This window comes from Petromyzon marinus, chromosome 20, assembly GCF_048934315.1.
Source record: "Petromyzon marinus isolate PM22_M1 ecotype Great Lakes invasive population chromosome 20, UKy_Petmar_22M1.pri1.0, whole genome shotgun sequence".
Taxonomy (NCBI): Eukaryota; Metazoa; Chordata; class Hyperoartia; order Petromyzontiformes; family Petromyzontidae; genus Petromyzon; species Petromyzon marinus.
Genome location: NC_133686.1, coordinates 13,999,095 through 14,026,234, shown reverse-complemented (window position 1 = coordinate 14,026,234; position 27,140 = coordinate 13,999,095). Strand labels below are relative to the sequence as shown.

General features: G+C 54.0%; 2 protein-coding genes across 2 annotated transcripts; one reads left to right on the top strand and one right to left on the bottom strand.

The window, feature by feature from the left end:
• Positions 1 to 1,343: 1,343 nt before the first annotated feature.
• On the top strand, positions 1,344 to 5,087 carry LOC116944066 (hemagglutinin/amebocyte aggregation factor-like). The gene is made up of 5 exons (XM_032957470.2): positions 1,344 to 1,458; positions 2,513 to 2,603; positions 3,084 to 3,278; positions 4,353 to 4,505; positions 4,966 to 5,087. The coding sequence occupies exons 1-5, from the start codon at positions 1,353 to 1,355 to the stop codon at positions 5,009 to 5,011; spliced, it is 591 nt and encodes a 196-aa protein (XP_032813361.1). The 5' UTR covers positions 1,344 to 1,352; the 3' UTR covers positions 5,012 to 5,087.
• A 7,755-nt stretch (positions 5,088 to 12,842) lies between these two features.
• LOC116944029 (uncharacterized) lies at positions 12,843 to 21,783 on the bottom strand. Its single transcript, XM_076068196.1, is given in 5 exon segments — positions 12,843 to 12,868; positions 14,563 to 14,614; positions 16,005 to 18,589; positions 18,592 to 19,095; positions 19,098 to 21,783. Coding segments are annotated over 5 exon segments (5,304 nt in total). The 5' UTR covers positions 21,235 to 21,783.
• Positions 21,784 to 27,140: the final 5,357 nt, after the last annotated feature.

The window sequence follows — 27,140 nt, the reverse complement described above, 5'->3', positions numbered from 1 at the left end:
ACACATTACACACAGCACACACGCAGCACACACACACACGCAGCACACACACACGCAGCACACACACATTACACGCAGCACACACACGCAGCACACACACACGCAGCACACACGCAGCACACACACACGCAGCACACACACACGCAGCACACACCCACACGCAGCACACACACACACAGCACACACATTACACGCAGCACACACATTACACGCAGCACACACACGCAGCACACACACACGCAGCACACACACACGTAGTGTCCCAGCGGGGGATCGCCTGGCACAACGGGTTTTTATCCGGTGTCCCGCGGTTTCCCGATGCCAGGTGATTGGCCGACCCTCACCGGACAAGTCACATTGCGGCGCCCCTAAATTGGCTTAAAATTGCATGGGCGCACAAATGTTCACCGGGCCAGCCGCAATGAGGCATGCACGACATCAGGGAGAGGGATGGTGTGAAATATTAAGCGAGCAAAGCAGACGATGAGGGCGGGGAGATCCTAGCGCCACCTCTTCAACAGCTCCTCGAGCCGCTCGCAGCATCCGTGTGATGCCAGCGAGTGCTGCTACGAGGAAGTGATAGGCAAGGTGTTTTCCTTATCCTCCCTCCGACTCTCACAGCGTCCGTGCGACGCCGTGAGTACAGCTGCGAGGTACGTGATAGGGCGTGCGAGTATGTGGGGACTTGGGTAGCAGTAGGCTAGGCTCTGCTCATAGAATATTCCCTCCGGGTAGTGCGGGATTTGCGCTGCGGATAAAAGTTAGCACAGAGCATCGGTGTGGTGTGAGTGACTTATGTGTGGAGCGGCTGCGTGGGCGGACGCGCGGCGAGAGTGAGGGCAGAGCCGCAGCACGAGCGCTCGTTGAGATGATCGCTCGCAGGTGCGGGCGCGGTCGTATTGCTGTGCGCCGCGTTAGCGTGAGCGGTGGTGTGTATGTGAGTGAGGACTAACTCTGTACGGCGGTAAGCCAGTAGTTCAATCATGTCCCCCAGAGAGGGCGCACACGTGGGGGGGGGGGGGATCACCCGGTCGGCGGGTGCCTGGCGGGAGCCGACCGACGCGGTGGAGGGGGCGGACGTCGCGCCCCACCTGCCCGACGAGGGCGGTGGGGTGGACGCCGGCCCCCACACGCGCAGCAGTTCAGGTCCAGGTGAAGGCCGGATGATGGCAGGGCTGCAATTCGCGACGGGATATCCCGCGGAGTCCGTGCGAGCGTTCCCACGCCGTCGTGGGAACGCGAGCAGACGGTGGTCGTCCCAGCAGCCCGCGGACTGTGACGCGCACGGCAAGCGCGTGGCTCCCGGCAGGAGCCGGCAGGAGGAGTGGGCTGCGCTATAAAGGAGGCGTCAAATGGGTCGCCAAGGGAGAGACTCGGGTTTTAGAAGCTGCCTGCCTGTCGCGATGAAGCTGTTGCTGTTCGCCACGCTGGTCGCCGGACTTCACGCCGCCAATCTGGGTGAGTGCCGCTGGCGTTGTACGCAGAGCGAACCGCACGGGTGACAGAGCGAACCTCACGAGTGACAGAGTGAACCTCACAGGTGACAGAGTGAACCTCACAGGTGACAGAGTGAACCTCACAGGTGACAGAGTGAACCTCACAGGTGACAGAGTGAACCTCACGAGTGACAGAGTGAACCTCACAGGTGACAGAGTGAACCTCACAGGTGACAGAGTGAACCTCACGGGTGACAGAGTGAACCTCACGGGTGACAGAGTGAACCTCACGGGTGACAGAGTGAACCTCACGGGTGACAGAGCGAACCTCACGGGTGACAGAGTGAACCTCACGGGTGACAGAGTGAACCTCACGGGTGACAGAGTGAACCTCACGAGTGACAGAGTGAACCTCACAGGTGACAGAGTGAACATCACAGGTGACAGAGTGAACCTCACATGTGACAGAGTGAACCTCACGAGTGACAGAGTGAACCTCACAGGTGACAGAGTGAACCTCACAGGTGACAGAGTGAACCTCACGGGTGACAGAGTGAACCTCACAGGTGACAGAGTGAACCTCACGAGTGACAGAGTGAACCTCACGAGTGACAGAGTGAACCTCACAGGTGACAGAGTGAACCTCACGGGTGACAGAGTGAACCTCACGGGTGACAGAGTGAACCTCACGGGTGACAGAGCGAACCTCACGGGTGACAGAGTGAACCTCACGGGTGACAGAGTGAACCTCACGGGTGACAGAGTGAACCTCACGGGTGACAGAGTGAACCTCACAGGTGACAGAGCGAACCTCACGATCTCACAGGGGCCGCGTGGTGCATCGGACTCGTCCGTATTCGGCCGCTGCACTTTAACACTCCCCCGCGTTTTCTCATTGTGAGCAGGAGGAGCTGCTGTAAACTTTGTATCTAATTCATGTCCGTGGTATGCTGCACAAGGGGTTTGGCAGCCACACACCCCAACAGCAACAGCACGCGCTATGAACCGAAACTCCGTTTGCCTGAACATCGCCCCCTGACACTCCCCTCGTGTGTGCCGCACGGAAACTCATCCAGCTCCCAACGCCGACCCGCGCTACGTGAACAACTATGACCAGCTTCTGAACTTCAACTGCCCTTCCCATCAGAGCATCTCGCAAGTGCAGAGGTGGGTTGTTGCCCCATGCCCTTTCCGAACCAGCCACTAATCAGTGAGAACAAGGAATAACTTACAGCTCTGTCAGTCCACTGCTGGATGGAGGCCTTCTCACGCCGTGTCGGTCGTGGGGATTGTTTGACCATACTTTACCACGCTGGTCAGTGCGGGTTTAAAGTTTTAAATGTATTTTGGTTTAACCAGGTATCAACGCAAGACTGGGATCGACTGCTTTGCAAGAAGTGACTTGGGGTCACTAACATAACACAATGACAGCAATAAGTGCAATAAAACAAATGCAATAACGTCATATAAACAAACATCAAATGAGTGCACGAACGTAAATAAATAGATACAAAAATATTCCCGTTTTCACAGAATTAAATTCACTCTGGTCAGATGAGTCAGGCGGAGTAGAAACCCTCGACAGCACGGACGCGCCGGGGCACAGGGGGGTGACGCGTGGCGCTGCGCTCCGGTGTCGCCCTACAGTATTCACGACAACGGCAAGGAAGACCGGATGTGGGACTTCCGCTGCAAAGGTACCTTCGACACGAGCCGCACCGTCACCTGCACGCAGAGCAACTACGTCAACAACTTCGACGAGGCCTTCTCCTTCAGCTGCCCTTTCCACTCGGCTCTGAATGGCATGGAGAGCTACCACGACAACGGCAAGGAGGACCGCAGGTGCGCAGCTCCCACACCTCGACTCGCGGGTATGCAAACAAAGATTCCCCGAGCGTAGCCTGAACAGACTGTTGGGGCAAGTGCTGTTCGCGAGCACCTATGAAGGCCGGAACGGTACACGAGAGGGTGGGTTGCCAGCACCACGCCCGGCCGCCTTTGTCTGCCTAGTGGCGATGTTTCCTATACACCGCACCAGGTACCCGTGTGAGGCTGAGTCGTGCACCCAGGCAGCGTGACCTACGTAGCCGCTTCACCCAAAACGCCCCGACTCGTCAAGTGAGGAGGGGGGAAATTGCTTCCCCTGCTTCCCCCGTTCGTGATTGCAATCCAATCAATCGTTGCAATAGACGCAGGCAAGTGCTTAGAAAGCGTCTGCTTCATACATTCCGGGAAGTGTCGCAATCGCTCATTTGGTTTTGATGCCTGGCCAGGAGGCTTTTGGCAGAGTTGAAATCAATTGGAGAGTTGGGAAGTCGTACTCGTTCATAAAAACAAGTCCGACTTTGTTTAACATGTAGTAGGGTTTTCGCGACCAACTTTATTCGTAACAGAGGTTTGTTTTGGGTTATATCGCAAACATATAAATGTGTCGTTAAACCCGCCACCACCACAATGTTGTGGGTTTACTCTCCAACACACCGGTGTGCTGAACTAGAATCTAATTGGTCACGTTTTGATTACTAATTGGCTGCGTCGGGTGATGGCGGGTTTTAACGACACAACATTTATATTTACGCGATCTAACGCCCCCCCCCCCCCAAAAAAAAAAAACCTCTTGTGAACAACTTTGTTTCCAAGAGTGGGAAGCAGATAAAGTGGAGACTAACCCCCTCCATAGGAAAGTGGAGTTTCCACCACTGCTTCCGGCTCCCCGAGGGAGACTAACACCACGTGGCATGCTCTGCGCATTTTTAATCCGATTTGAGGCTCGGGGTTGCATTGCCCCGTTGTAGTAAACTCGGCCGTACAGTCCTTCCCACACGTGACGTTTTACAGTTAACACACTATACTCTGTATCGTCTTTTATTCGCAAACAATGACAGCGAACTGAGTCGTATTCTCCTCCCGATGCAGGTGGAAGTATAATTGCTGCGCCCAGAGCAATGTCTGCTTCAGCGAGTGCTTGTGGACTGACTACGTCAATAACTGGGATGAGCAGTTCAGCTGGACCGTCCCAGACTCCTACTTCTTAGCTGGTGTGTCCAGTTATCACGACAATGGCAAAGAGTAAGTACAGCGAGTCACCTCCTTAAGATACATCTCAATTGTGTTCATATTCACAATGCACACTTGATGCAGCAGCATCATCATCGTATATTGTCACGTGAATATCACTTTAAACATGAATGAATCATCATGATGAAACGTGCATTTAAAACCAATCAGAGCAGACTGAGACTTAGGGAGACCTGGGTGTTCCAAATAATTCCGATAATAAAAGGCAGGTCAAAATATTAACCACAACAGAAACAGTAGCTTGAGATTATCTGAAGAAATTATCAATAAAGAATAATGAAGTGATGTAACATGAAAATTGGATTGTAAAGTTATTGTCATCTCTGCCTGTATCTCTCCCATCATTATACAGACGTCTACCATCACAATCTGCTTCATCATCTACAGACAGCGATGTCTACTGCCACTCTTGATTTAAATATCACTAACGACGTCTTCCTACTTTCTTTAGGGATCGTCGCTGGAAATACCATTTCTGCAAGAAGATATCTTGCTAAGTATTTAGCAAATGTGCCAACTGTGATACCGTGTCTGCAAAAGACAAATCGCATAAAAATTAATTCTTGACGAATATGGGATGTGTCTGTGTGTCGTTTGTGGCAGTGCTACGGGTAGTAAATTATATTGATATTAATAATATGGCCTCGATAATGTGGACTCAATTGGGAATGAGGGAATATGTCTTGCGTGATTATGCGCGAGGATTATTATCCAGCATTTTCGAGGCACGGGTGTGTTGTGCACCACACACTGATATATAAAACTGTTAAATTCACGATGTTATGTGGCCAACAGATGGCAGCAATTGAATGGGAATCCTTTGTCCGGAGCTTTGGGTGTGAAACTACTACTGGCTAGGCTGGGATCGAGGTCAGGTCACTGGGTTGAAATCGCAAACCACTGCACCACCGCTCCCTATTTACACAAATAAATTAGCACAACAAAGTTCATCTCCAATATGTTCGTTAAACCATTGGGGATATCTGTCAAAAGGAACAGAACTGGAAAACAGCAAAGTGTACCTATGGCGGCTATTGAAGTCGAACTAACACAACTAAATTTCGATTTAAAGCTTTCGTGACTGCAAGGATTCATCTTCTTTGGTTCTTTCGGTAAAGTCACGTAGAATGAGAATAAAATTATAAATTGATAAAATAAAATAACACAATAAAATTCTCACGACGTTTCGGCCACAACACAAGCGGCCTTCATCAGTTGAAGGGACGAGACTGTCTGGAGGAGCTCCAGCGCTGACTTTACCGAAAGAACCAAAGAAGACTAACACAAATACTTTAATAATACTATAATAAGCCAAGAGTGTGTGTCCCTGCGCGTGACGTCACTCCACATGAAGTCCACTCCTCCGCGTGACGTCACTCCACATGAGGCCCACCCCTTCATTAATATTCATGAGTGGGTGGATTTTTACACTAACGCAAGAGGAAGGTGGAGCTGAATTAGAGAATTTATTACGCAAAGTCGCTTCAAATATGACGTTTCTATACAGAAAGTGACGGTAAAAAATAAATCTACGCAGCACAGTGCTACATCTGTGCGTTACTTCACTGCAAAAGAGCCCCCCCCCCTTCATTAATATTCATGCCCGCATGGAAATTTACACTAACGCACAAGAAGGTCGCGCACTCCACATGCCGCACCCCTCCCCTCATTAATAGTCATGAGCGGGCGACGTCACTCCACATGCCGCACCCCTCCCCAATAACCATCAGGGGGTGACGTCACTCCACATGCCGCACCCCTCCCCAATAACCGTTAGCGGGTGACGTCACTCCACATGGGCCCCCCCCCCTCATTAATAATCATGAGATGAACAATTTTTCGATTGAATATTTCAGATTTACTGCAATAAATATACACCCGTCCCTTGGGCGGGCAAACAAAACTAGTCTACAATAAATGGACAACAGCCAGTTTGAGTGGCGTGATGCCTCTTGATGCTGTTACTCAGGGGAACCTTCAAAGGGCCTGTCCACATTGGGGTTGGTGGGTCATGATCGGAGGGCGTCCACAGCCATTGGGAGCGACGTGTTGTAGGTCCACGCAGGCCGAGCTGCAGCGTGCGGGTAGAGCCCTGGTCTCTGAACGTTATGTCGAGGCCCGACCCATCGGGTTATGGGAGGGAGCTTGGGCGAATCAGGGATTCAGGAACCACGGTAGCGAGATGTGAACTACCTCGCCTGGTGTGCAGGAGGTTGTAGGTTTGATCCCGACACAGACGCCTACTGTGTAGTTTGAGTTTGCGTGTCTTTCTCCTCGTGGTCGTGGGGATTTTCCTCTGGGTCCTCCGGGTTTTCCCTCCGCATTTAAAATCGACATCACGTGTTTTGAGTATTTGCCTGCTATACATGTCCACGTGATAAGCCACTTCGTTGAGCTATCATTTGTGATAGCCAGGTCGCTTCTGAAATAGAGCTCCATAGCTTAGTAAAAAAATCGTATTGTACAAGGCATTGTTCCGAAGCGTTAGGGGCTTTTTGTCGTATGGGATCCGAGAGCCTGGCGGTGGAGGCGTCTCTCTGGCTTCTTCAAAGATGGCAGTCTGAGCCACAGTGGCTGTGTTAAAGAGGGTTGTAAACGCGTTCGATAAAAAAACAGGAGATTTAAAGAGTACGGAGTGAGGGTCAGGTATTGGGGGTGAAAGGAGTGGAGAATGGCAGCCTTCACGCGGCCACACTGTTAAGTGATAAATCGTGACGAATGCCGTCAAACGCGGCGACTGAAGATCGATAGTCGATCTCCCGGTCTCCACAGCGACGACAACAACAACACCACGAGCCACGCCAACGGCCCTCTTCAGGACCAAACAAGGACGGCGTGCCAGATAGGCCCTGGGACGAGGATCCTCCAACTGAACATTGACGGACTCTCCTGGTCGACGTGCGTGCATATCGCGAACATCATGAACACCCACGTGACACTGATGTCCTGACGCTTCAAGAAACCCACGTCTTGGATGGCCGACGTGCCAGTCGCTACCGCATTCATGGATACAACTTTCATGACGAGCCACCACCACCCCAAATATAGCTTGGGCCATAGACGTGATTGAGGTTATAGTTATTGGAGCATGTCGGAAAAGCTAAAACAATGATTGGGGAAAACACACCATCTTCTTTGGTTCTTTCGGTAAAGTCACGTAGAATGAGAATAAAATAATACATTGATAAAATAAAAATAACACAATAATATTCTCACGATGTTTCGGCCACAACACAAGCGGCCTTCATCAGGTGAAGGGGACGAGACTGTCTGGAGGACAGTCTCGTCTCACTCCAGCGCTGTCCTCCAGACAGTCTCGTCCCCTTCACCTGATGAAGGCCGCTTGTGTTGTGGCCGAAACGTCGTGAGAATATTATTGTGTTATTTTTATTTGATCAATTTATTATTTTATTCTCATTCTACGTGACTTTACCGAAATAACCAAAGAAGATGAATCCTTGCAGTCACGAAAGCTTTAAATCGAAAACACACCAGTCACACCATGGGCACAGACTCACCAGCCAGTCACACCATGGGCACAGACTCACCAGTCACACCATGGGGACAGACTCACCAGTCACACCATGGGGACAGACTCACCAGTCACACCATGGGGACAGACCCACCAGTCACACCATGGGGACAGACTCACCAGTCACACCATGGGGACAGACTCACCAGTCACACCATGGGGACAGACTCACCAGTCACACCATGGGGACAGATTCACCAGTCACACCATGGGGACAGACGCACCAGTCACACCATGAGGACAGACTCACCAGTCACACCATGGGGACAGACTCACCAGTCACACCATGGAGACAGACTCACCAGTCACACCATGGGGACAGACTCACCAGTCACACCATGGGGACAGACTCACCAGTCACACCATGGGGACAGACTCACCAGTCACACCATGGGGACAGACTCACCAGTCACACCATGGGGACAGACTCACCAGTCACACCATGGGGACAGACCCACCAGTCACACCATGGGGACAGACTCATCAGTCACACCAAGGGGACAGACTCACCAGTCACACCATGGGGGCAGACTCATCAGTCACACCATGGGGACAGACCCACCAGTCACACCATGGGGACAGACTCACCAGTCACACCATAGGGACAGACCCACCAGTCACACCATGGGGACAGACTCACCAGTCACACCATAGGGACAGACCCACCAGTCACACCATGGGGACAGACTCACCAGTCACATAATGGGCCCAGACCCACCAGTCACACCATGGGGACAGACTCACCAGTCACACCATGGGCACAGACTCACCAGTCACACCATGGGCCCAGACCCACCAGTCACACCATGGGGACAGACTCACCAGTCACACCATGGGCCCAGACCCACCAGTCACACCATGGGGACAGACTCACCAGTCACACCATGGGCACAGACTCACCAGTCACACCATGGGCCCAGACCCACCAGTCACACCATGGGGACAGACCCACCAGTCACACCATGGGCCCAGACCCACCAGTCACACCATGGGCACGAGGCGACATCCAGTCACCGGTTGGTTTTGCTTGGGGGTATATTCTCAACCTCACCTCCAGAATTCGTCACTGTCCAATCGTGAAATAAATCACCGGACAAATTATACATCTCAGTTACTTTCGTCTCAAACAACATACCTGTCAAAATAACCATATTTCAGGGCAAGGGTCAAAGGCAAACAGAAGACGAGTTACTCGGGTTTGCGAAGAATAACACAAGTGCTACAGAGCAATAACTAACGTAGGCTTTCTCAAACTTGCTTGGTATGCGGACCACCCAGCCTCCCCCCGTCCTGGTGACAAAACGTTTTCACTTTTTTATATAAATACCAGCAACACTAATTATTCACATTAGCGGAACACTCTTTTTTTTACGCAGCTTTCAGGTTTTTTTTAGGGGAAGCATTTAGATCTTAGGGTAGTCTAATCAGGGTAGTTTACTTAACTTTTTAAAATTAATTATCATAAGTAAAATATCAATGTGCGAAACAACAGGTGAAACGTCATAATTGTACGAATAAATCTGCATTTGCATCACTGCCTCGCGGACCACCTGGAGGACTGTCACGGACCCAGGGCCGTATTAGCCAATAGGCCACAGGAGGCAGTGTGTCTCGGGCCTACTCACTCACTCACCTCCTCACTCACCCACCAGAGCTGTATTATCCAATAGGCCACAGGAGGCAATGTGTCCCAACGGGTCATCAGGTCTCTTCTCGATCAAAACATCCAGGAATGGTACCTTGCCATCCTTTTCCACTTCCATGGTGAATTTGATAGACGGGTGTATGGAATTGATGTGTATTCTTAGTTCTTTCGGTAAAGTCACGTTGAAGGGAAACAATAAAATATATATAAAACAATAAAAATTCTCACGACGTTTCGACCATAACACAAACGGTCGTCATCAGGTGTGTCGGTTTGCATAAATTTATTTATTTTTAAACGGTGTATTTATTTATTAAAAACGTTAGCGCCACGCGCAGCGATTTGGCAGTTTATTTAGGACTAGTCCATCTATGTTCTGAAAAGAGGAGGGGGGAGACGAATTTGTTTTAATGTATGCTGTCTGAATGCCACTATAAGCGTGAACAATCAATTAAGACCTGAAATGGTTTATCAAATCTTTACAATGATTGCTAAGCCAGAATCTATCTTCTCGGTTGAAATTGTCTCTGTGCTTGTATATGTGGATAGCCTCATGAACGAATCTCTCATGGTAGCCAGATGGCTTACAAAGAACCTCTGTCTTGGAAAAGTCAATGTCATGTGAGCCTACTGAATTATAACAATGATCTGCCACGGCCAAGGTGTTGGTCCTACCATGTTTAAGGTCTGCTTTGTGTTCACGAATGCGGTCTGAGACATGGCGTTTGGTTTATCCAATGTAACTACTACCACAGAGGCAACTTAGTTTGTAGACACCAGGGTATTGTATGTCCGGAATCACATCTTTTACAGACGGAACCAGATCACGGATTTTATGTAATGTGTTGAAACGGACCTGGATCTTGTGTTTATTCAAGATTTTGGAGATCTTTTTTGTGATCCCCGCAATATAGGGTAAAGTGATGGTTTTGAAAGGCTCCTCAAGAGGGTCAAGAATTGATGTGGTTGAGAAATTGGTTCAGTGCTGGCAGGCCATGTGGCCAGATGACGAACGTGCCGTCTGCATCTCACTTCCACAAGGAAGGACGTAGGGTGGATGTCTGTATGGCATCATGAAAACATTCGCTACCACTGGCGATAAGGGAGAACCCATTGGGGTACCCTCATTCTGTTTGTAGAATGTACTATTCCAGGTGAAGTAAGTGTTGGTCAGGCAGTGCCTTACCAAAGTTGGTACATCTGGATTCAGTCCTTGTTGGGCCAAGTCTTCAATGATTGCAATGGTGTAAGGTACAGGTACCTTGGTGAACAGGGAGACTACATCGAAACTGAAAAGCAAATCATCTGGAGATAGTGAGATGTCCTTGATTAGAGAAACCAAGTGAGTTTGTCAGTCTTTCCAGGCGAGTCTGCTCAGTTCTCCTGTCATTCTTGGACTCCCAGTCACTGTTCTCCCTCTGTCCTCTCTCTGCGTTTGGTATTACCTTTGAATCTCTGCACCTTTTGAGGAAAGCCAGTACAGATATCAACTTCATCCGCTTAATGCGGAGCTTCTCCAACTTTCTGGTTTTAAGAAAAGTATATTATGAATAATATTGGTCGCGAAAGCCTACGTGTTAAACTGACTGTCACCCCCCGGGGGTGGTGTGGTGTCGCGGCGGTGGGCACGGTCCCCGACGGAGCTACTTCGCCGTGGTGGCACCACACAGCCCCCCGAGGTGCCAGTCCCCGTCCCGGGTTGACTGGAGCACCTCGCCTGGGTTGCCCCTACAGAGGTAGCGCCGCGGGGTCCGCGGGACTCGTCCGGCCCTCGTGGCTGGCCTCGGTGGTGGCGGCTCCGTCTCTCGGGGTTCCGGCGGCGGTCTCCTCCTCCACTCCAGTGGCTCTGTCCGGTCCTAGGTACCTGAGGGCTGGGAGACAAACTCGGGGGCGGTGGGGTTCAGGGGTCGTCGTCCCCCGTCTCCCCTGGCTTGGGTCGGGACCCTCTGGGGCCCGGGGCCCCGTGGGGCCCATATACGGCACGAGGCCCCCGGGTATGGGGGGTGTGGGGACCCCGGGGTTTCGGGGTCCTTGAACCGTGGGGTTCTCCCTCGCTGAGGTCGCCCTCCATGGTTTCAGTCGCCGGACATTGACTACCATCTCCCGGCCCCTCTCTCCCCCTTGAATCAGTACCGTCCAGGGGGAGATCTGTCGCCCCACCGTCCAGGGTCCCCGCCAGTAAGTGGTTAACTTCCCCACCTGTTCGGCCCCAACGCGAGGGGTGTGCAGCCACACCTTAGAGCCCGCCGAGTAGAAGGGGGGCTCCATTCGGGGTCGGGCGTTCCGCTCCTGCCGCTGGTGTGCGGTCTCGCCTTGCGGGTAGGCCCGGACTCTAGCTTCTCGTAGGGTCTCCATCAGGTGCTCCATGGGGCAGCTCCCTTCCTCCCGTTGTGGTAGAGGGACACGGAACAGCAGATCTGTGGGTAGGTGAGACTCGCGACCAAACATCATTAGGAACGGGGTCTGTCCCGTGGATGTGTGTACCGTGGTGGCGTAGGCGAACAGAGCATAGGGGAGGTGTTCGTCCCAGTCCTGTTGATTCGCGGCCGTCATGCGTTTAAGCTTCCCGGCTAGGGTCTGGTTCATCCTCTCTACCATCCCATTTGCCTGGGGGTGATGCGCCGTAGTTCGGTCCTTCTGGATCCCGAACTCCCGGCACTGCGCCTGGAATAGCTCTGCCTTGAACTCACTACCTTGGTCAGTAATGACTCGTTCGGGGATCCCGTGCTTACGTACGTAGTGTTCTACGAACACTCGGGCCACTACGAGGGCTGTCTTATCGGGGATGGCCACCGCTACGGGATAGCGTGTGAAGTACTCCACTGCTACAAGAATATATAGGTTGCCCCGGTGGGATCGCGGGAATGGTCCCTGCAGGTCGATCCCAACTAGCTGATTCGTTCGACTGACGCGGAACGGTCTCAGGGGTACCTGGTATCGCGCCGGTTTCAGCCCGCATTGCTGACACACGCGGCAGCCCGGCACCCAGGCGGCCATGTCTTGTGTCAACTTGGGCCAGAGATACTGGCGACGAAGGGTTTCCCGAGTGCGCCGTTCCCCGTCATGGCCCCCGAGCGGGTGGTCGTGTACCAGCCTTAGCAGCTGGGGTCGCACCTGGGCTGGAATGCAGATGCATCCCGACTGGCCGGCTTCAGTTAGTTCCCATACTACCCCGTTCTGCACACACAACCGGACATACAAACCAATCCAGGGTCCCGGGAGGGCGTCCTTCTTCTCCCGTAGGGCCATCTCCACCGCTGCCAGATCTGGATCCCGCAGCTGGGTCCGTCTCAGCTGCTCGTCGTCCAGGCCCGGGAAGGCGCAGCCGACGTCCTCCTGGATCCGATCGGGTGGGGTTGGGCGACCCGTCGGGCCCCGGGGTGTGGGCTCCGTGCCCGTCGAGTGGTCCCCCAGGTCCCTGGTTCCCCCTGCCGGGGTCTCTGTTGCGCATACTGCACTGTCTCTCACCGGGGGGGGGGGGGGGGGGGGTTAGTCTCGGTGTGCTCCTGGGGGTCCACCACCTGCTGGCAACGGCCCCCCGTGAAGCACGGGCAGACTTCCTCCACCCTTGTCTCGGCGCACACCGCGGGCCGCCTCGACAAGACGTCCGCGTTTGCGTGCGTATGCCCAGCTCGGTACTCTATTTGCAGGTTGTACTCCTACAGCTGCGCCAGCCATCGGGTCATCTGCCCCCGCGGTTCCTTAAATGTAAGGAGAAACTGCAGGGCATAATGGTCGGTGCGCACCCGACATTTCCTGCCGTACAAATACGGTCGGAACTGTTTACACGCGAAGATCACGGCATACAGTTCTTGACGGGTCACGCAATAATTCAGCTCGGCCCCACTCAGGGTCCGACTGGCGTATGCGATGACCCGCTCCGTCCCACCCAGTACCTGTGACAGCACCGCGCCCAGCCCACTGCTGCAGACGTTGTTGTCCAAGATAAAATCCGTGGTGAAATCGGGGAAAGCTAGGGTGGGGGTGTGGTTGAGATGGTCTTTGAGGGTGGTGAAGGCCGTTTGGCAGGCCTCCGTCCATCGATAGGGGTTCTTAGGGGAGGTGAGTTGGGTGAGGGGGCGTGCAGTCTCGCTGAATCCCTTTACAAATCGACGATAATAGGTGGCGAGGCCCAAGAATGACCTTGGCCGTGGCCATTCCACTACGGCGCGCACCTTTTCCGGATCGGTGCGCACCCCCGCCTCGCTGACTCGGTGTCCGAGGTACCCTACCTCGCGCTGCGCAATGTAGCACTTACGCGGCTTGAGCTTGAGATGGGCTGCTCGCAGTCGCTGGAACACCTCTCGCAGCCTGGACCAGTGCTCGGACAGAGATCTGCTGAACACTATCACGTTGTCCAGGTAAATCAGGCACTGTTCCCACTGTAAGCCCCGCATCACCAACTCCATCAGCCGCTGGAACGTCGCGGGCACGTTAGTGAGTCCGAACGGAAGCACTCGAAACTTGAACAGCCCCATCGGGGTGGTAATCCTCCTCCGCCATCTCCACCTGCCAGTACCCGGATGCCAGATCGAGGATGGAAACATACCGTGCTCCTGCGAGGTTGTCAAAGGTGTCATCGATGCGCGGTATGGGGAAGGCGGCGCCGAGGGTGACTGCGTTCAACTTTCGGTAATCATCGCAGAACCAGGTCGACCCGTCCTTCTTCGTCACTAGCACCACCTGGGCAGACCAGGGGCTCGCTGAGGGCTGAATTATGTTATCACGTAGCATATCCGCGACTGCCTCCTTGATCTGGGTCCATTCAGGCACGCCCACCCGGTATGCGGGGAGTTTGATAGGTCGGGCTGCACCCGTATCAATTGTGTGCTTAACAAGGTCTGACCGACCTACATCCGAATCGTGCTCACTGAACACGTCGACGTACTCCTGCAACAACCCGTGCAGCAGATCGGCCTCCCCCTTAGGTAAGTCCGCCCAAGGCACATGTAACGCGTCATGCAAGGGGATGATCTCGGCTCGCGGAGTCGGGCCGACCCGCCAGGCCAGATCCTGGTTGTCCTCGGGGCGGCCAGGGTCTTCCGCCCAGAGTGCGAACACCGAGTCGTTAGAGTGGCGCGCATGCAGGGGGTGTATGGTGGCTACTGTGGTGCACTGTTGTAGCATCGCCGGGGTACTGTGTGGGTTAAACACCCACATGAACAGTCGCCCCCCATCTGCGTTTACCAGCGTGGCTGACCCGACGACTCCGTACTGCGCTGCCAACTCCGCGTGAGGAGTTAGCATTACCTCGCCCGATGGTCGGTGTGTGGGGTCGGCGGAGGGGGTTGCCACTGGCACCAGCATCTCGGCGAGCGGCCCGATGGTGACGGCCGACACCAGCATGGCGGCCACGGGTGTGAAGCGAGGGCGATTCGGCTCGGGTCCCAGGAATGGGATCCGCTCCCCGCTGCCCTCCACGATGGCGCATCGCTGGCGGGGCTGCACGTTGAGCCCCAGCTTGTCCAGGAGGTCCATACCTGTGTAGTGGGTTCCAGGACATGGAGACGGCAGGGTAGAAGCAGCACTATTTATTTAAACTTTAACAAGGGTTACACTAGAAGGGGTAGCGGCCCCTCCACCCGTATAACTCAGGAACACACCCCAGGCTCTCTAACCTAAGCTCTAGGCTCCCAGTTCCTCCTGGTAGGGCTCTAAGGGAGGCTATCAGATCTGGCCCTGGTTAGGCACAGATTTCAGCACCCCGCCGACCAGACCGGCCCTTAGAAGGACTCTGACTCTGGGGCTCTGGGGCCGCACCACTGGCTTGCTTGCCGGCCCTGAAAAGGGCAGCGGTCACAGGAGTTCCAGGGTCTCACCTAGCTGGCCTTCTTTCTTCACTGGTTGCTTCAGCCTCGGGCCCAACACTCTGCCCCGAGCTCCCTGGCTCCCCGCACTTTATACCCACAGGGGGTGGAGCCTTAGCGGACGTTGTTGTAGCCACCAAGGTGTGGGTGAACCACACCTTCCCGTGCCATGTGTTTATTCCCCATAGCACCCCTACATCACCCCCTCCCGTGTAACCCGCAGCCGTCCCGGCTGCAACAATACTCGAACAATAAACACAACAAACCCCCACCCGTGCGTGCCTCCTAAGAACGAACACCCCAATAAATAACCCAACCCACCTATACAAAATTACACTATATACACATATACATTGTAACCCCCCCCCATCAACGCAGCAAGAAAACTTAACAGTGAACAACAAGAGTAACAAGAACCATTATTACAACAAGCGGCGCGTTTTGGCGCGAGTCCGTTTTGCGGGTTCATCGTAGGGGGAGGGTCCGGTCGGCCCAGCAGTGGGCACCGGCTGTGCAGGTGCACCGTTTTCCGTCACCCCGGAAGGGCAAACTCCGTCCCCACCGGGTGGCGCCGGCGCGCTGGAAGCCGTCACTCTTGAGGCGCCTGAAGGTGGAACAGTTAGCGAAGCATCAGGGGCAGGTGACGAAGACGCCGTCCGGGAGTCAGCGGACACATCACATGCTCGGCCCGTGTAATGTTGTGGAGGGATGCGCGGCGCCACAAACGGCTTCAGACGCGAGGGGTGTACGTACCAGCGGCGTTTCCCCCACTGGATACGAACGCACTGCGACCACATAACCTTCACAATAACCACAGGGCCCCTCCAAGGTCGCAACAATTTCGCCGACGTCGCCAACGGCACCTGAGGGCAGTGCAGCCAGGCTTGATCGCCTGGCTTCCACGCATGTGTGCATGACTGGCGCGATCGCAACCTCTCGTTGGCCTTCTGCCGAGAGGAAGAGTTTTGGACCGCTGCCTCCCGCGCTTCGGTCAACCTCAGGATATAAAATTTAACGTGGTTGGCCAATTTCGATTTTCTGCTGGTTTCCGAGACGCGGAGCTGAGTCGCAATTGGTGGGTCAACGTCGCGACCGTACATCAAAAAGAACGGCGAGAAGCCGGTTGCCGCGTGAGGAGCCATTCTATAGGCGGCCAAAATCCCCGGAATGTGAAGGTCCCAATCGGTCTGGGAGTCACACACCTGGTGACACAACATAGATGTGAGCGTCCTATGCAGCCGCTCCACCATGCCATCGGTTTGTGGGTGATAGGGGGAAGTGCGAATCTTTTTCGTACCAAGAAGCGCACATACCTCGTGCAGAAGGACGCCAGAGAAGTTCTTCCCTTGGTCAGTCAGCAGCCGTTCAGGAGCACCCTTGTCGAGGACATAGCCCTGGACAAAGGCCTCGGCAACGGCTGCTGCTGACTGGTTAGCGAGAGGCCATGCCATAGGCCATCGGGTGAAATATTCCACGCCAACCAGCAGGTACTTGTTACCCCTAGGGGTCGCAGGGAAGGGCCCCAATATATCGAGTGCGACGAGTTCGTTAACCCGAGAGACCGTGATAGATTGTAGCGGTGGGCAGGCGCCTTTCGCTGGTGGTTTTCGTTGGGCGCACTGAGTGCATGCACCCAGGAGGTCATCCACATCCCTTGCCATACCCGGCCAGAAGAAATCCAGCTGGAGCACGGCAAGGGTCTTGTGGGTCCCCAGGTGCAAAAGCCGCTCGTGTGCAGCCCAAACGGCCTTACCCCGCAAAGCGGATGGCACCACAAGCCTGTGACGGCAGGCCCTCCCATCCCAATGCATTAGGAGCCCCTGGAGCAGCCGGTACGAATCAATCCCCGCGACCCCCCGCACGGAACCCCCTGCGCGACGATGCAAAGCGAGGAGGGATGTGTCCTCCATCTGGAGGCGCCCCCATTCCGCAACGGACAACCCCAGCAAGGAGTCCGCACCTCCCTCCTCGACAGGACCCTCAGGCAAGGGGTCCTCAGTGGCAGCAGCGAGAACCGGGATATCTAAGGGGGGGCTATCCTCTGGCGGCTTACAATGCCCCGATCCCCTGAGACAAGTGCAATCTGAGGCGGGCGGCAGGCGAGACAGCGCATCCGCATTAGTGTGCCGAGCACCCTTCCGATATGTGGTCGTGAAATCATAATCCTGAAGGATTTCGAGCCATCGGGACAATTGCCCCGAAGGCTGCGTCATCCGCAAGGCATATTGTAATGCCGCATAGACCGTACGGACAGTGAAATGCCGACCGTACAGGTATGGGCGATACTGTTGCATAAAAAATACAATAGCCAAGAGTTCCCGACGCGTGACGCAGTATCTCTGTTCCGCCGGAGACAAAACCCTACTGCCATAAGCCACGACGCGTTCCACACCACAGATCACCTGTGAGAGCACACCCCCAATGCCCGTATTGCTGGCGTCTGTATCGAGCAAGAAGGGTTCCGAAAAATCGTGGTAGCTCAATGGAGGGGCCCGCACGAGAGCGTCGCGAAGGGAACAAAAAGCGACCTCCTCATCCTGGCCCCAGTGAAATTTCACTCCCTTCGCCGTCAGAGCGTGTAAGGGCTTAGCAATGGTCGCGAAATCCGCGACGAACCGCCGGTAATAAGACGCAAATCCAATGAAACTCCTGACCTCAGCCACCGAGGTGGGGGTTGGCCAGGAGCTGACACACTGCGTCTTTGCGGAATCGGTGGATATGCCCGAGCGGCTGACGATTTGCCCCAAATAGCGTATGGATTTCCGTAGCAGATGGCACTTTTGCGGCTTAAATTTCAAATTCGCAGCGCGCATTTTGAGGAACACGGCGCGCAAGCGCAAAAGGTGTTCGTCAAATGTCTTGCTGAACACGATGACGTCGTCCAGATAGATCAAACAGACGTTCCACTGTAAGCCAGCCAAAACCAGTTCCATAAGGCGCTGAAATGTCGCCGGAGCGGAGTGTAATCCCATAGGTAACCGGTTAAATTGGAATAGGCCGTGTGGTGTGCGAAACGCAGTCTTTGGCTTGGACTCATCATCCACTGGGAGTTGCCAGAATCCGGATAACAAGTCCAACGTAGAAAAAAAAGTGCGCCGGCCAGAGCATCCAGAGATTCGTCCATCCGGGGAAGTGGATACGCGTCGGCCACGGAGATCTTATTAAGGCGGCGAAAATCCACACAGAATTGCAAGGACCCATCGTGCTTTTTGACAAGCACTATTGATGCTCCCCATGGACTGGTGGAAGGGGCTATAATGTCTGCAGCCATCATGTCATCCACTGCCGATTTGACATGATCGTTTTCGGCCGGACTTAACCGAAAAGGATTCTGGCGTACCGGGGCATTGTCACCCGTGTCAATGTGGTGACGCAACAATTTCGTGCACCCAATGTCATATTTGTGTTTACTAAAGACATCGGAAAATTCCGTCAGAAGGGTGCGTAGGCCGGCACGCTGGGAGTCGGACAGATCACTCGTGCCCGAACATAGTGCGTCCATCCAACTATCGTCCCCCTCAGAATGTGGTTGAGCCAGAGGATCGGTCCCCACATTACCCATAACCGTGTCTACCACGGGGACCGGCGTCGCGTGCGGAGCACAGTTCCCTGAGGAACGACGGGCGTCTGTACGCCAACGTTAAGGACGAGGATAAACGGGTCATCACTCCCCTTAACGAGCGTTTGAGCGGCCACCAGATCCAGCCCGTTTTCCCCAGCCCTCGAGGGCCCTAACATAATTCCCTGGTCCAGAACACCGGGCACGAAAGGCCAACGCAAGCAAAGGGGCACGAGCATTTGCGCCCCGGGAGGTACATGCACTGTCCGAGTGACGAACGCTTGTATCGACGTGCACGCTGCCCTTGAGGTGACAGGGGAAGGCAGGAATGTTACCCGTCGGCCCGAGGGAAGCTCGATGCAACCCTGATCAATTAGAATTTTAATCGGCATTTTGCCCAAAAAGTCCGTCCCCAACAAGCACGGAACCGCCAGCGAGGACGAGACTAATATCGGCCCGGAGAGTTTGATATCGCCAATGCAAATTTGTGCTCGAATTTGGCCTATGATACCCAGCGAACCACCGTTCGCTGCGTAACACGGAACAATGACTGGGAGCAAGGGGCGGTTTTGAACGGGAAGAATATTATAAATCAAGTCTGACACAATGGTCGCCGAAGCTCCCGTATCGACGAGGATACGCACCTCGACCCCGTCAATGCGACCCGCGACCACGGACGAGCCTGCCGTCGCAGCAACAATGCGGTGGGCCAATTCCGTCCACTGCCCCGGCCCGAGCATCCTCTCGACCCCGCCGCCACCCAACAAACCAATGGGCGTACCCCGAGGCCCGTACCCCGAAACGCGCGATGTGGGGACAGGTGTGTGCACAGGCCGAGCATGTGGGGTGCCGCGACTTGCCGGGTTGCGATGCGGAGGCCTGTAAGCTGGAGCGCCGTCCGACCGTCCCGGCTGTCGTTGACGAGGCGCCCGGCATTCCGCAGCCACGTGGCCCTTGCGGCCACAGTTGTAGCACGTGATGAGCGCCTTGGGGTGCTCCTGGCGATCCGGTGTTGTCCGAGCCGGCCTCCCTCCGGATCTCCACTCCACCGGGCGACCCGCCGCGAAGACCTCCTCGGAGGGGGGGATGGTCGGCGTCCCAGCGCACACCGCAGCTGCGCCCTTGGGGACGAGAGGTGATCGACGCTGCGCTATCAGGTGCGCGTGGATGTGTCTTGCTGCCCGCAAGGAGCACATGTCCGCGTCGTCCTCTGTGACGATGACGATCTGTAGCTCCTGGGCCAACGCCAGGAGCTTTTCCATCACCATCGCGTCCACCCCTTCGCCGTCCATCCGCGGGAAAGCCGTTTTTGCGAGGGCCAGGAGAGCCGTGCGATACGCCAGCGGTGGCTCCTTCTGGCCCCTGCACCGCTCGTGGAAGAGTTTGCGGCAGTCCGACGGTGGCCCGTAGACTATGGTGAGGACCTGGAGCGCCGACTGTAGTGTAGATCGCGTTGACCTGGGAGCTGTGATGAGCGTAGCAAGGGCGTCATCGTCCAGCATGACCGGTAGCGCACGCAACGCCTTGTTGTCCGTCCAGCCGGCCATCGCTTGATGAGCGAGGAAGCGGCGTTGAAAAGCCCCCCAGTCGCCGCCGTCTGAAACGAACTCCTTCAACACCGGCAGGCGTTGTTGAAATGACGGCTTCGTCTCTGAGAGATGCCGCGCGCCATTTCCGGCATCTCCGCCGGTGTTGGAGGGGCTGGGGACACCCATCGGCGGTCGCGCAGGTGATGACGATGCGCCCGCCGATTGGTCCTGACAGCGGGCGTCCGTTGGTGATGACGTCACCACCGCTGATTGGCCCACAGCGTCCACGTGGAGCTGCGACCCTCCAATCGCCGTGGCGGACACTGTCATGGCGGCAAATCCGAAATCTGTTGGCTGTGTTTCGGCGGGAATGGCCGTTGAACGGCGTTCGTCTCTCTGCCGCCGTTGCGCCCGCAGCCCCGCGCGGTTGATTTCCTCCAGCGTGGAAGCCGCGGCGTACAACAGCTCAGCCAGTCGAGAGTGAGCCGCCTGCAACCCCTCCTCCATCGGCGGCCACTCCTCCAGCGGCGGCTGCTGTTGGGGCGTCTGGGGCATCCCAGGATCGTCGGCCGCGGCCTCTGGCGCAATCCCAGGCGAGCCGTCCTCCTCCTGGGGTTCCTGTGATCGGTTTGTACTCCTTGTGTCCATTTTAAAATCACTCCTGACACCAGTTGTAGTGGGTTCCAGGACACGGAGATGGCAGGGTATAAGCAGCACTATTTATTTAAACCTTAACAAGGGTTACACTAGAAGGGGTAGCGGCCCCTCCACCCGTATAACTCAGGAACACACCCCAGGCTCTCTAGCCTAAGCTCTAGGCTCCCAGTTCCTCCTGGTAGGGCTCTAAGGGAGGCTATCAGATCTGGCCCTGGTTAGGCACAGATCTCGGCACCCGCCGACCAGACCGGCCCTTAGAAGGACTCTGACTCTGGGGCTCTGGGGCCGCACCACTGGCTTGCTGTGCCGGCCCTGAAAAGGGCAGCGGTCACAGGAGTTCCAGGGTCTCACCTAGCTGGCCTTCTTTCTTCACTGGTTGCTTCACTCCTCGGGCCCAACACTCTGCCCCGAGCTCCCTGGCTCCCCGCACTTTATACCCACAGGGGGTGGAGCCTTAGCGGACGTTGTTGTAGCCACCAAGGTGTGGGTGAACCACACCTTCCCGTGCCATGTGTTTATTCCCCATAGCACCCCTACACCTGCAATACACTTGTGGCACAACACACTCGAGATGTAGAATTCCTGTGTGCACCCCTGGTTTCCGAGACGGACCTCGAGGGAGATCCTTCCCAGCAACCCTATCCCGGCTCCGCTCGCTGTGTGCAGCGCGATCCGGGGGCCTGCAGGCGGCTCACGTCAACCCCGAGCACGCTGCAGTGCGCGGCGCTCATGAGTGAGGCTACGGCCCCCGTGTCCAGTAGGATCCGGGTGCGCTGCCTGTTCACCTGTCCTTCCACCAGCGACGTGGCCCCTGTGATTCCCGCCACCAGCTCTCGCAGCCAGTCGCCCGTGCTCACCATGTCCCTGGGTGTTGTGGTCGGAATCTGCGTGGGGGTCACTCGCTCACCATTATTATTATCGTCGTTCTGCAAAGGGACCGTGTTGACTGCACCCCTAGGTGGTCCACTCTCTAGGGGGCGGTGGCGTTTAACCGTGGTGCGTTTCTAGCGTGGGCGATCTAGGGACAGTCCCTCACGAGATGCCCTTGACGGTCCCACAGGTAGCATGCTCGGGGAGCGGTCCCATAGGAGGCCCCCTGCCCATCCCTTCTTCCCCTTCCCGTAAACAGCTGTCCCAGGTCGGACTCTAACTGGGACTCCCGCCCAGCCAGTCTCCCTACTGTGGAGCGTAGCTCCCCTATCTCGGACTGGATGGCTTTCATGTTTTTACTCGCTTCCTCACGTGCGTGGGTCACCTGGCCGGCTACATCCTTTATGCCCATCTGTATTCCCGCCACCCATCCCGGGGTTGTTTCGCGGGATACCGGAGGCTCCCTTTCCCGATCCCTTACCGTCCTGGTGAGCTCCTGTTCCTCCTCTTCCTCCTCTAGGTACAGGCTTGCGACGGTGTGCTCCCATCCCAGTCCTCGGAGCTGCGCGCGTTCGCTAGAAATTCTTTCACATTTGCGCGCGCGCTCGACAAGGGCGTTAAAGGGGAGACGCGTACAGTTCATGTCTGGCTGCCACCACGCCGTGCGAGTTAAGTATCACTGGATTTTCTCTGCGGCCCAGCTCCTCAATTACCTCCGTCGTGTACCCCGGGCGTGCGATCTTTGTTAGCTCGCGCACGTCCTCGGCATAATCGCGCAGATCCTCGCCGGGTTGGCGACGGCATGCCTCTAAGGCCGCTTTTGCCTCCTCATCGCGCGTACCGAAACGCAGATCAAGTCGGCGCATCAGCTCCTCTAGCTGTGTCTGCGCGCTTGCGGGTAGGGCTTCCACAAAATCGGATGCCCGCCCATCCAGATTCATATTAAGTTGACGTAACGCCTGCGCGTCCGTCCACCCATTAATTTCCTTAGCCCCTAGGACGTTGCGGGCAAACGCTTTCCACGAAGGGGTACCCCGGCCGGTGAAAATATGCCTTATTTTCGCGTGGGGTAACGCGGGGGTTCGTACCGCTTCTGACGCGAAACTGTGGGGGCGAATGTCCCCCGCCATCACCGAATTGTCGGGGCCGTTGGCTCCCGACTCCCCCGCCACATTTATCCCACTACCCCCCGGCTGCTCTGTGGGGTTTGGGCTAGCGACCTCCACTACCCCGCCCTCCTGTGCTGCTGACCGCGTCTGCATGTTTTAACCGCTGGGTAGGGCGCGTCGCTTTACGCTTGCGGTGCGCTGCGAGGCGGTGTACCGCAAGGAGCGCGTTCGCCCGTAAAAACTCCCTCCCGCCCGTGAACAGACTGGCGCGGCGCGTGTCACCCTCCTACCCCTGCTCCACGTGCCCCGGTAATAACAAACACGCCTCTACCCCCTGCCCAGCCCCGTACACCAATCGCACGCGAGGGGGTTGGGGTCGAGGGATGGGCGGGCGGGACGTTTGCCGTGCGTGCGCCGCCGATTGAGGAGGGTCGCCCGGCTCTGAGTTAAAGAGCCCGTTCAAACAGTCGCGCGAATACGCGCGCGCTCGGCGCTTTAGCTCGCTACTTCGCGATTAGCAATCGCGCAGGCACGCGACCACAACACCGTCGCACAGGCACACGAGCGCTCTCCTCTACTTATGATTGCTTCCACTCTGCTGCGCTGAACGCTGTAGAAAGGCGATACTGTGAGTCGTCTCCGGAGAGGGTTGAGTCGAGCTGCGCTGGGCTCATCGCACGGACGTCTCGAATGGCTGACCCTCCTGCTCCGTGGACCGCGATGATTTTACAGAATAAGACTTCCCTACTGTCCCCCTCACCTCCTTTTTATCCTACCTATCACCAAACATATTGCACGAACCCTACACATCATCGCCCGTGCCTTTTCATATTCGAGTCTATTAGCTTACCTATAACAAAAGGCACTCCGATGCTTTCGCACCCATGCTGCCCGGCCCAATCGGAGGTCGCGTTATTTTTATCTCATTGTCATCGAGTCCCTAATCCCATTCATAATAAAGGCGCACTGTGGTTCTCACACCCCAGGTGGCCCTGTCCATTCAGATGTTGGATATTCTTACCCCTTTGTTATCTAGATCCCTGATCCTAACAAAGGCATTCCGTCCTGTGACCTTATAGAGCACAAAAGGCATTCAGATGCTTCCGCCCCGCATCGCCCTGCTCATTCAAAGGCCTGAATGCTCCTATCCTGTCATTTGGATCCGTGAGCTCACCTATAATCAGGGGCATTCAGTTCCTAATTCCATCTATAACAACAGGCATCTCGTGGTTCACACGCCCCGTGCCGCGTGTGTAATTTCGTCCGTGGTGGCTTTACGGCCTCCGCCGCGACTACGTGATTTTAATATCAGGTCACGGCCCCGCGGTTCGTGTCAGCTACGGGGGGAAATCGCCCAAATTCCCGGCCGCAGGAAACCATGAAACTTATTCCCATTAGGGGCTTCTGGAAAAAAAAAACTATCGGCCAGGTGATCTCCCCTTCCGGCTCTATGTGGGGTGTGTGTGCATTCGTGTGGGGGGGGGGGGGGGGGGGGTGCGGTGCAGTGCGCCACGTCGGCGTTGTCACCCCCCGGGGGTGGTGTCGCGGCGGTGGGCACGGTCCCCGACGAAGCTACTCCTCCGTGGTGGCACCACAAGGGATTAGCTTGTGACTGGTCAGAGAAATGGCTATGTTAAAGTCAAAACCTACACATGACTTTAACATAGTCATTTCTGTGACCAGTCATAAGCTAATCCCTCAGCTATTTGATATGTAAACCCCTTTGTCAAGTTGCCTCACTTCTCCCAACCAGCTTAAAAGTCGCTACGAATCTTAACATCGTTCATTGAAGCTCTGTCGTCCCGACAGTTCTGTACCTTTCACCTGAAGACGGCTGCTTGCGTTGTGGCCGTAACGTCGTGAGAATTTAATTGTGTTATTTTATTATTTTATTCTCATTCTACGTGACTTTACCGAAAGAACCAAAGAAGATGAATCCTTGCAGTCACGAAAGCTTCAAATCGAAGAGATCCAACTAATACTTTAGAACGTAAGACTACTGCAATAATTGCAAATTCATTAATCCCTAAGAATGAGCAACACCAAATTAAGCCAAGGGCCTCAAAACTACCTAGACTGTATAGGCTACCAAAGATTCATAAAATTGGCATCCCATTACGACCCATAGTCAGTACAATTGGCTCTGCGACATATAAATTAGCAAAATATATAACTAAACAAATACAGCCCTACATCGGCAGGACATCTTAATTCATAATAAATTCAGAACATCTTGTGAATGTGATTAAAGATATTAAACTTAATCCTAATGATATTCTGGTAAGTTTTGATGTGATTTCTCTATTCACTAAGGTTCCAGTGAACGAATTGCTTAAATTACTTGATACACTAGTAAAGAATACAGGTTTACCAAAAGATATTCCGAAACTTTCTGACCATTGTTTAAATAACACTTACTTCTAATGGAGAGGGGATTTCTTTAAACAAAAGGAAGGAGCAGAAATGGGCTCTCCTTTATCTCCTGCTATAGCAAATCTGTACATGGAAAACTTTGAAATAAGAGCACTTGCCTCGAGCACATTAAAACCATCTTTTTGGTTTAGATATGTGGATGACACTTTGGTTGTCTGGCCACATGGTAAAGATACTCTTAATGATGTTCTAAATCATCTCAATGCACAAAACCCGGCCATCCAGTTCACCATGGAAATGGAGGTGGAATAACACACTCCCGTTCCTAGATATTTTGCTTGGACATGGCCTAAACGGTAAAATAACATAGCGTTTACAGAAAGCAAACACACACTGATGCCTACCTGAATGCAGATTCGCATCATCATCCAGCTCAGAAATCCTCTCTTATCAAGACGCTCATACATCGGGCTAAAACAGTGTCAGATGGTGAAAGTCTAGTGAGAGAGATCAAACATGTTAAAGAAGCATAACGACAGAATGGCTACAATAATACTCAAATTAACAGAGCACTGAATGCCAAATCACGATCGCAAAGCAACACTGCTGAAAGCGATCAGATTGTTAAAACAATTAAAATTCCATATATCTCCAGAGTATCTGACAAATTAGCCCATGTTTTGCAAAAGCAAAACATTACAGTAACATTTGGTACAGTACACAAAATTCAAAAACTAGTAGCTTGCACTAAAGACGAATTACCTAAATTATCAGAAGGTTTATATCGGATTATGTGGCAGATGCTATATTGGACAGACGGGACGTAACATCAACATAAGACTAAAAGACCACCAAAAAATTATTTAATTATCTCAAACACAACTGTCGGCAGTGGCAGAACATGCTTGTCAACAAGAACACTCAATTGATTTTGATAACGTTGAAGTGTTGTGTAAAACTAATTATTACTGGCAAAGACTAATTAGAGAATCCATTGAAATTGAGAGAAATGAAAATAACGTTAATCGCTCTGATAGCTATAGGCTTAGTGCGGCTTGGAAGCGTATTATTAAATAATACATATTACAATTCCTTATCGGGGAAACACATACTAATTAACGGATTACTAACGTAGCATATATTCACAATAACACACATTACAACTCATTACTAATCATAACCATTGACTGATTACCAATCAATGATATAATTACTGCACCTGAATGAGTTAAATGATGACGTCACCCTGCTGCTCTATTTAAGACCGGGAGCAAGTGAGGGCTTTACCATTCTGGCGAATTGCCCGATGATGCTGGATGTAATTACCAGCGAAACGTCGTATTCAAACTGTAAATTTTGCGGATTCACACTTCAACACACCGGTGGGCTAAAGTAGTGAACTAATTGTCTTTTGTCAACGTGGCACTTTTTTTGCTGATTGGCCGTGACGGGTGGTGGAGGGTTACGACACATTTATAAATAACGCGATCTAACCCAAAAACCTTTACGAACATTCATGTCGCAGTTTTTCTATAAATACCATCA

Bases quoted from the DNA above. Each gene is read 5' to 3' on its own strand.
- LOC116944066 (XM_032957470.2), top strand. From the start codon at position 1,353: ATGGGTCGCCAAGGGAGAGACTCGGGTTTTAGAAGCTGCCTGCCTGTC. The intron at 1,459-2,512 runs GTGAGTGCCGCT...AAACTCATCCAG, and splicing joins ACTTCACGCCGCCAATCTGG to CTCCCAACGCCGACCCGCGC. The intron at 3,279-4,352 runs GTGCGCAGCTCC...CTCCCGATGCAG, and splicing joins AACGGCAAGGAGGACCGCAG to GTGGAAGTATAATTGCTGCG.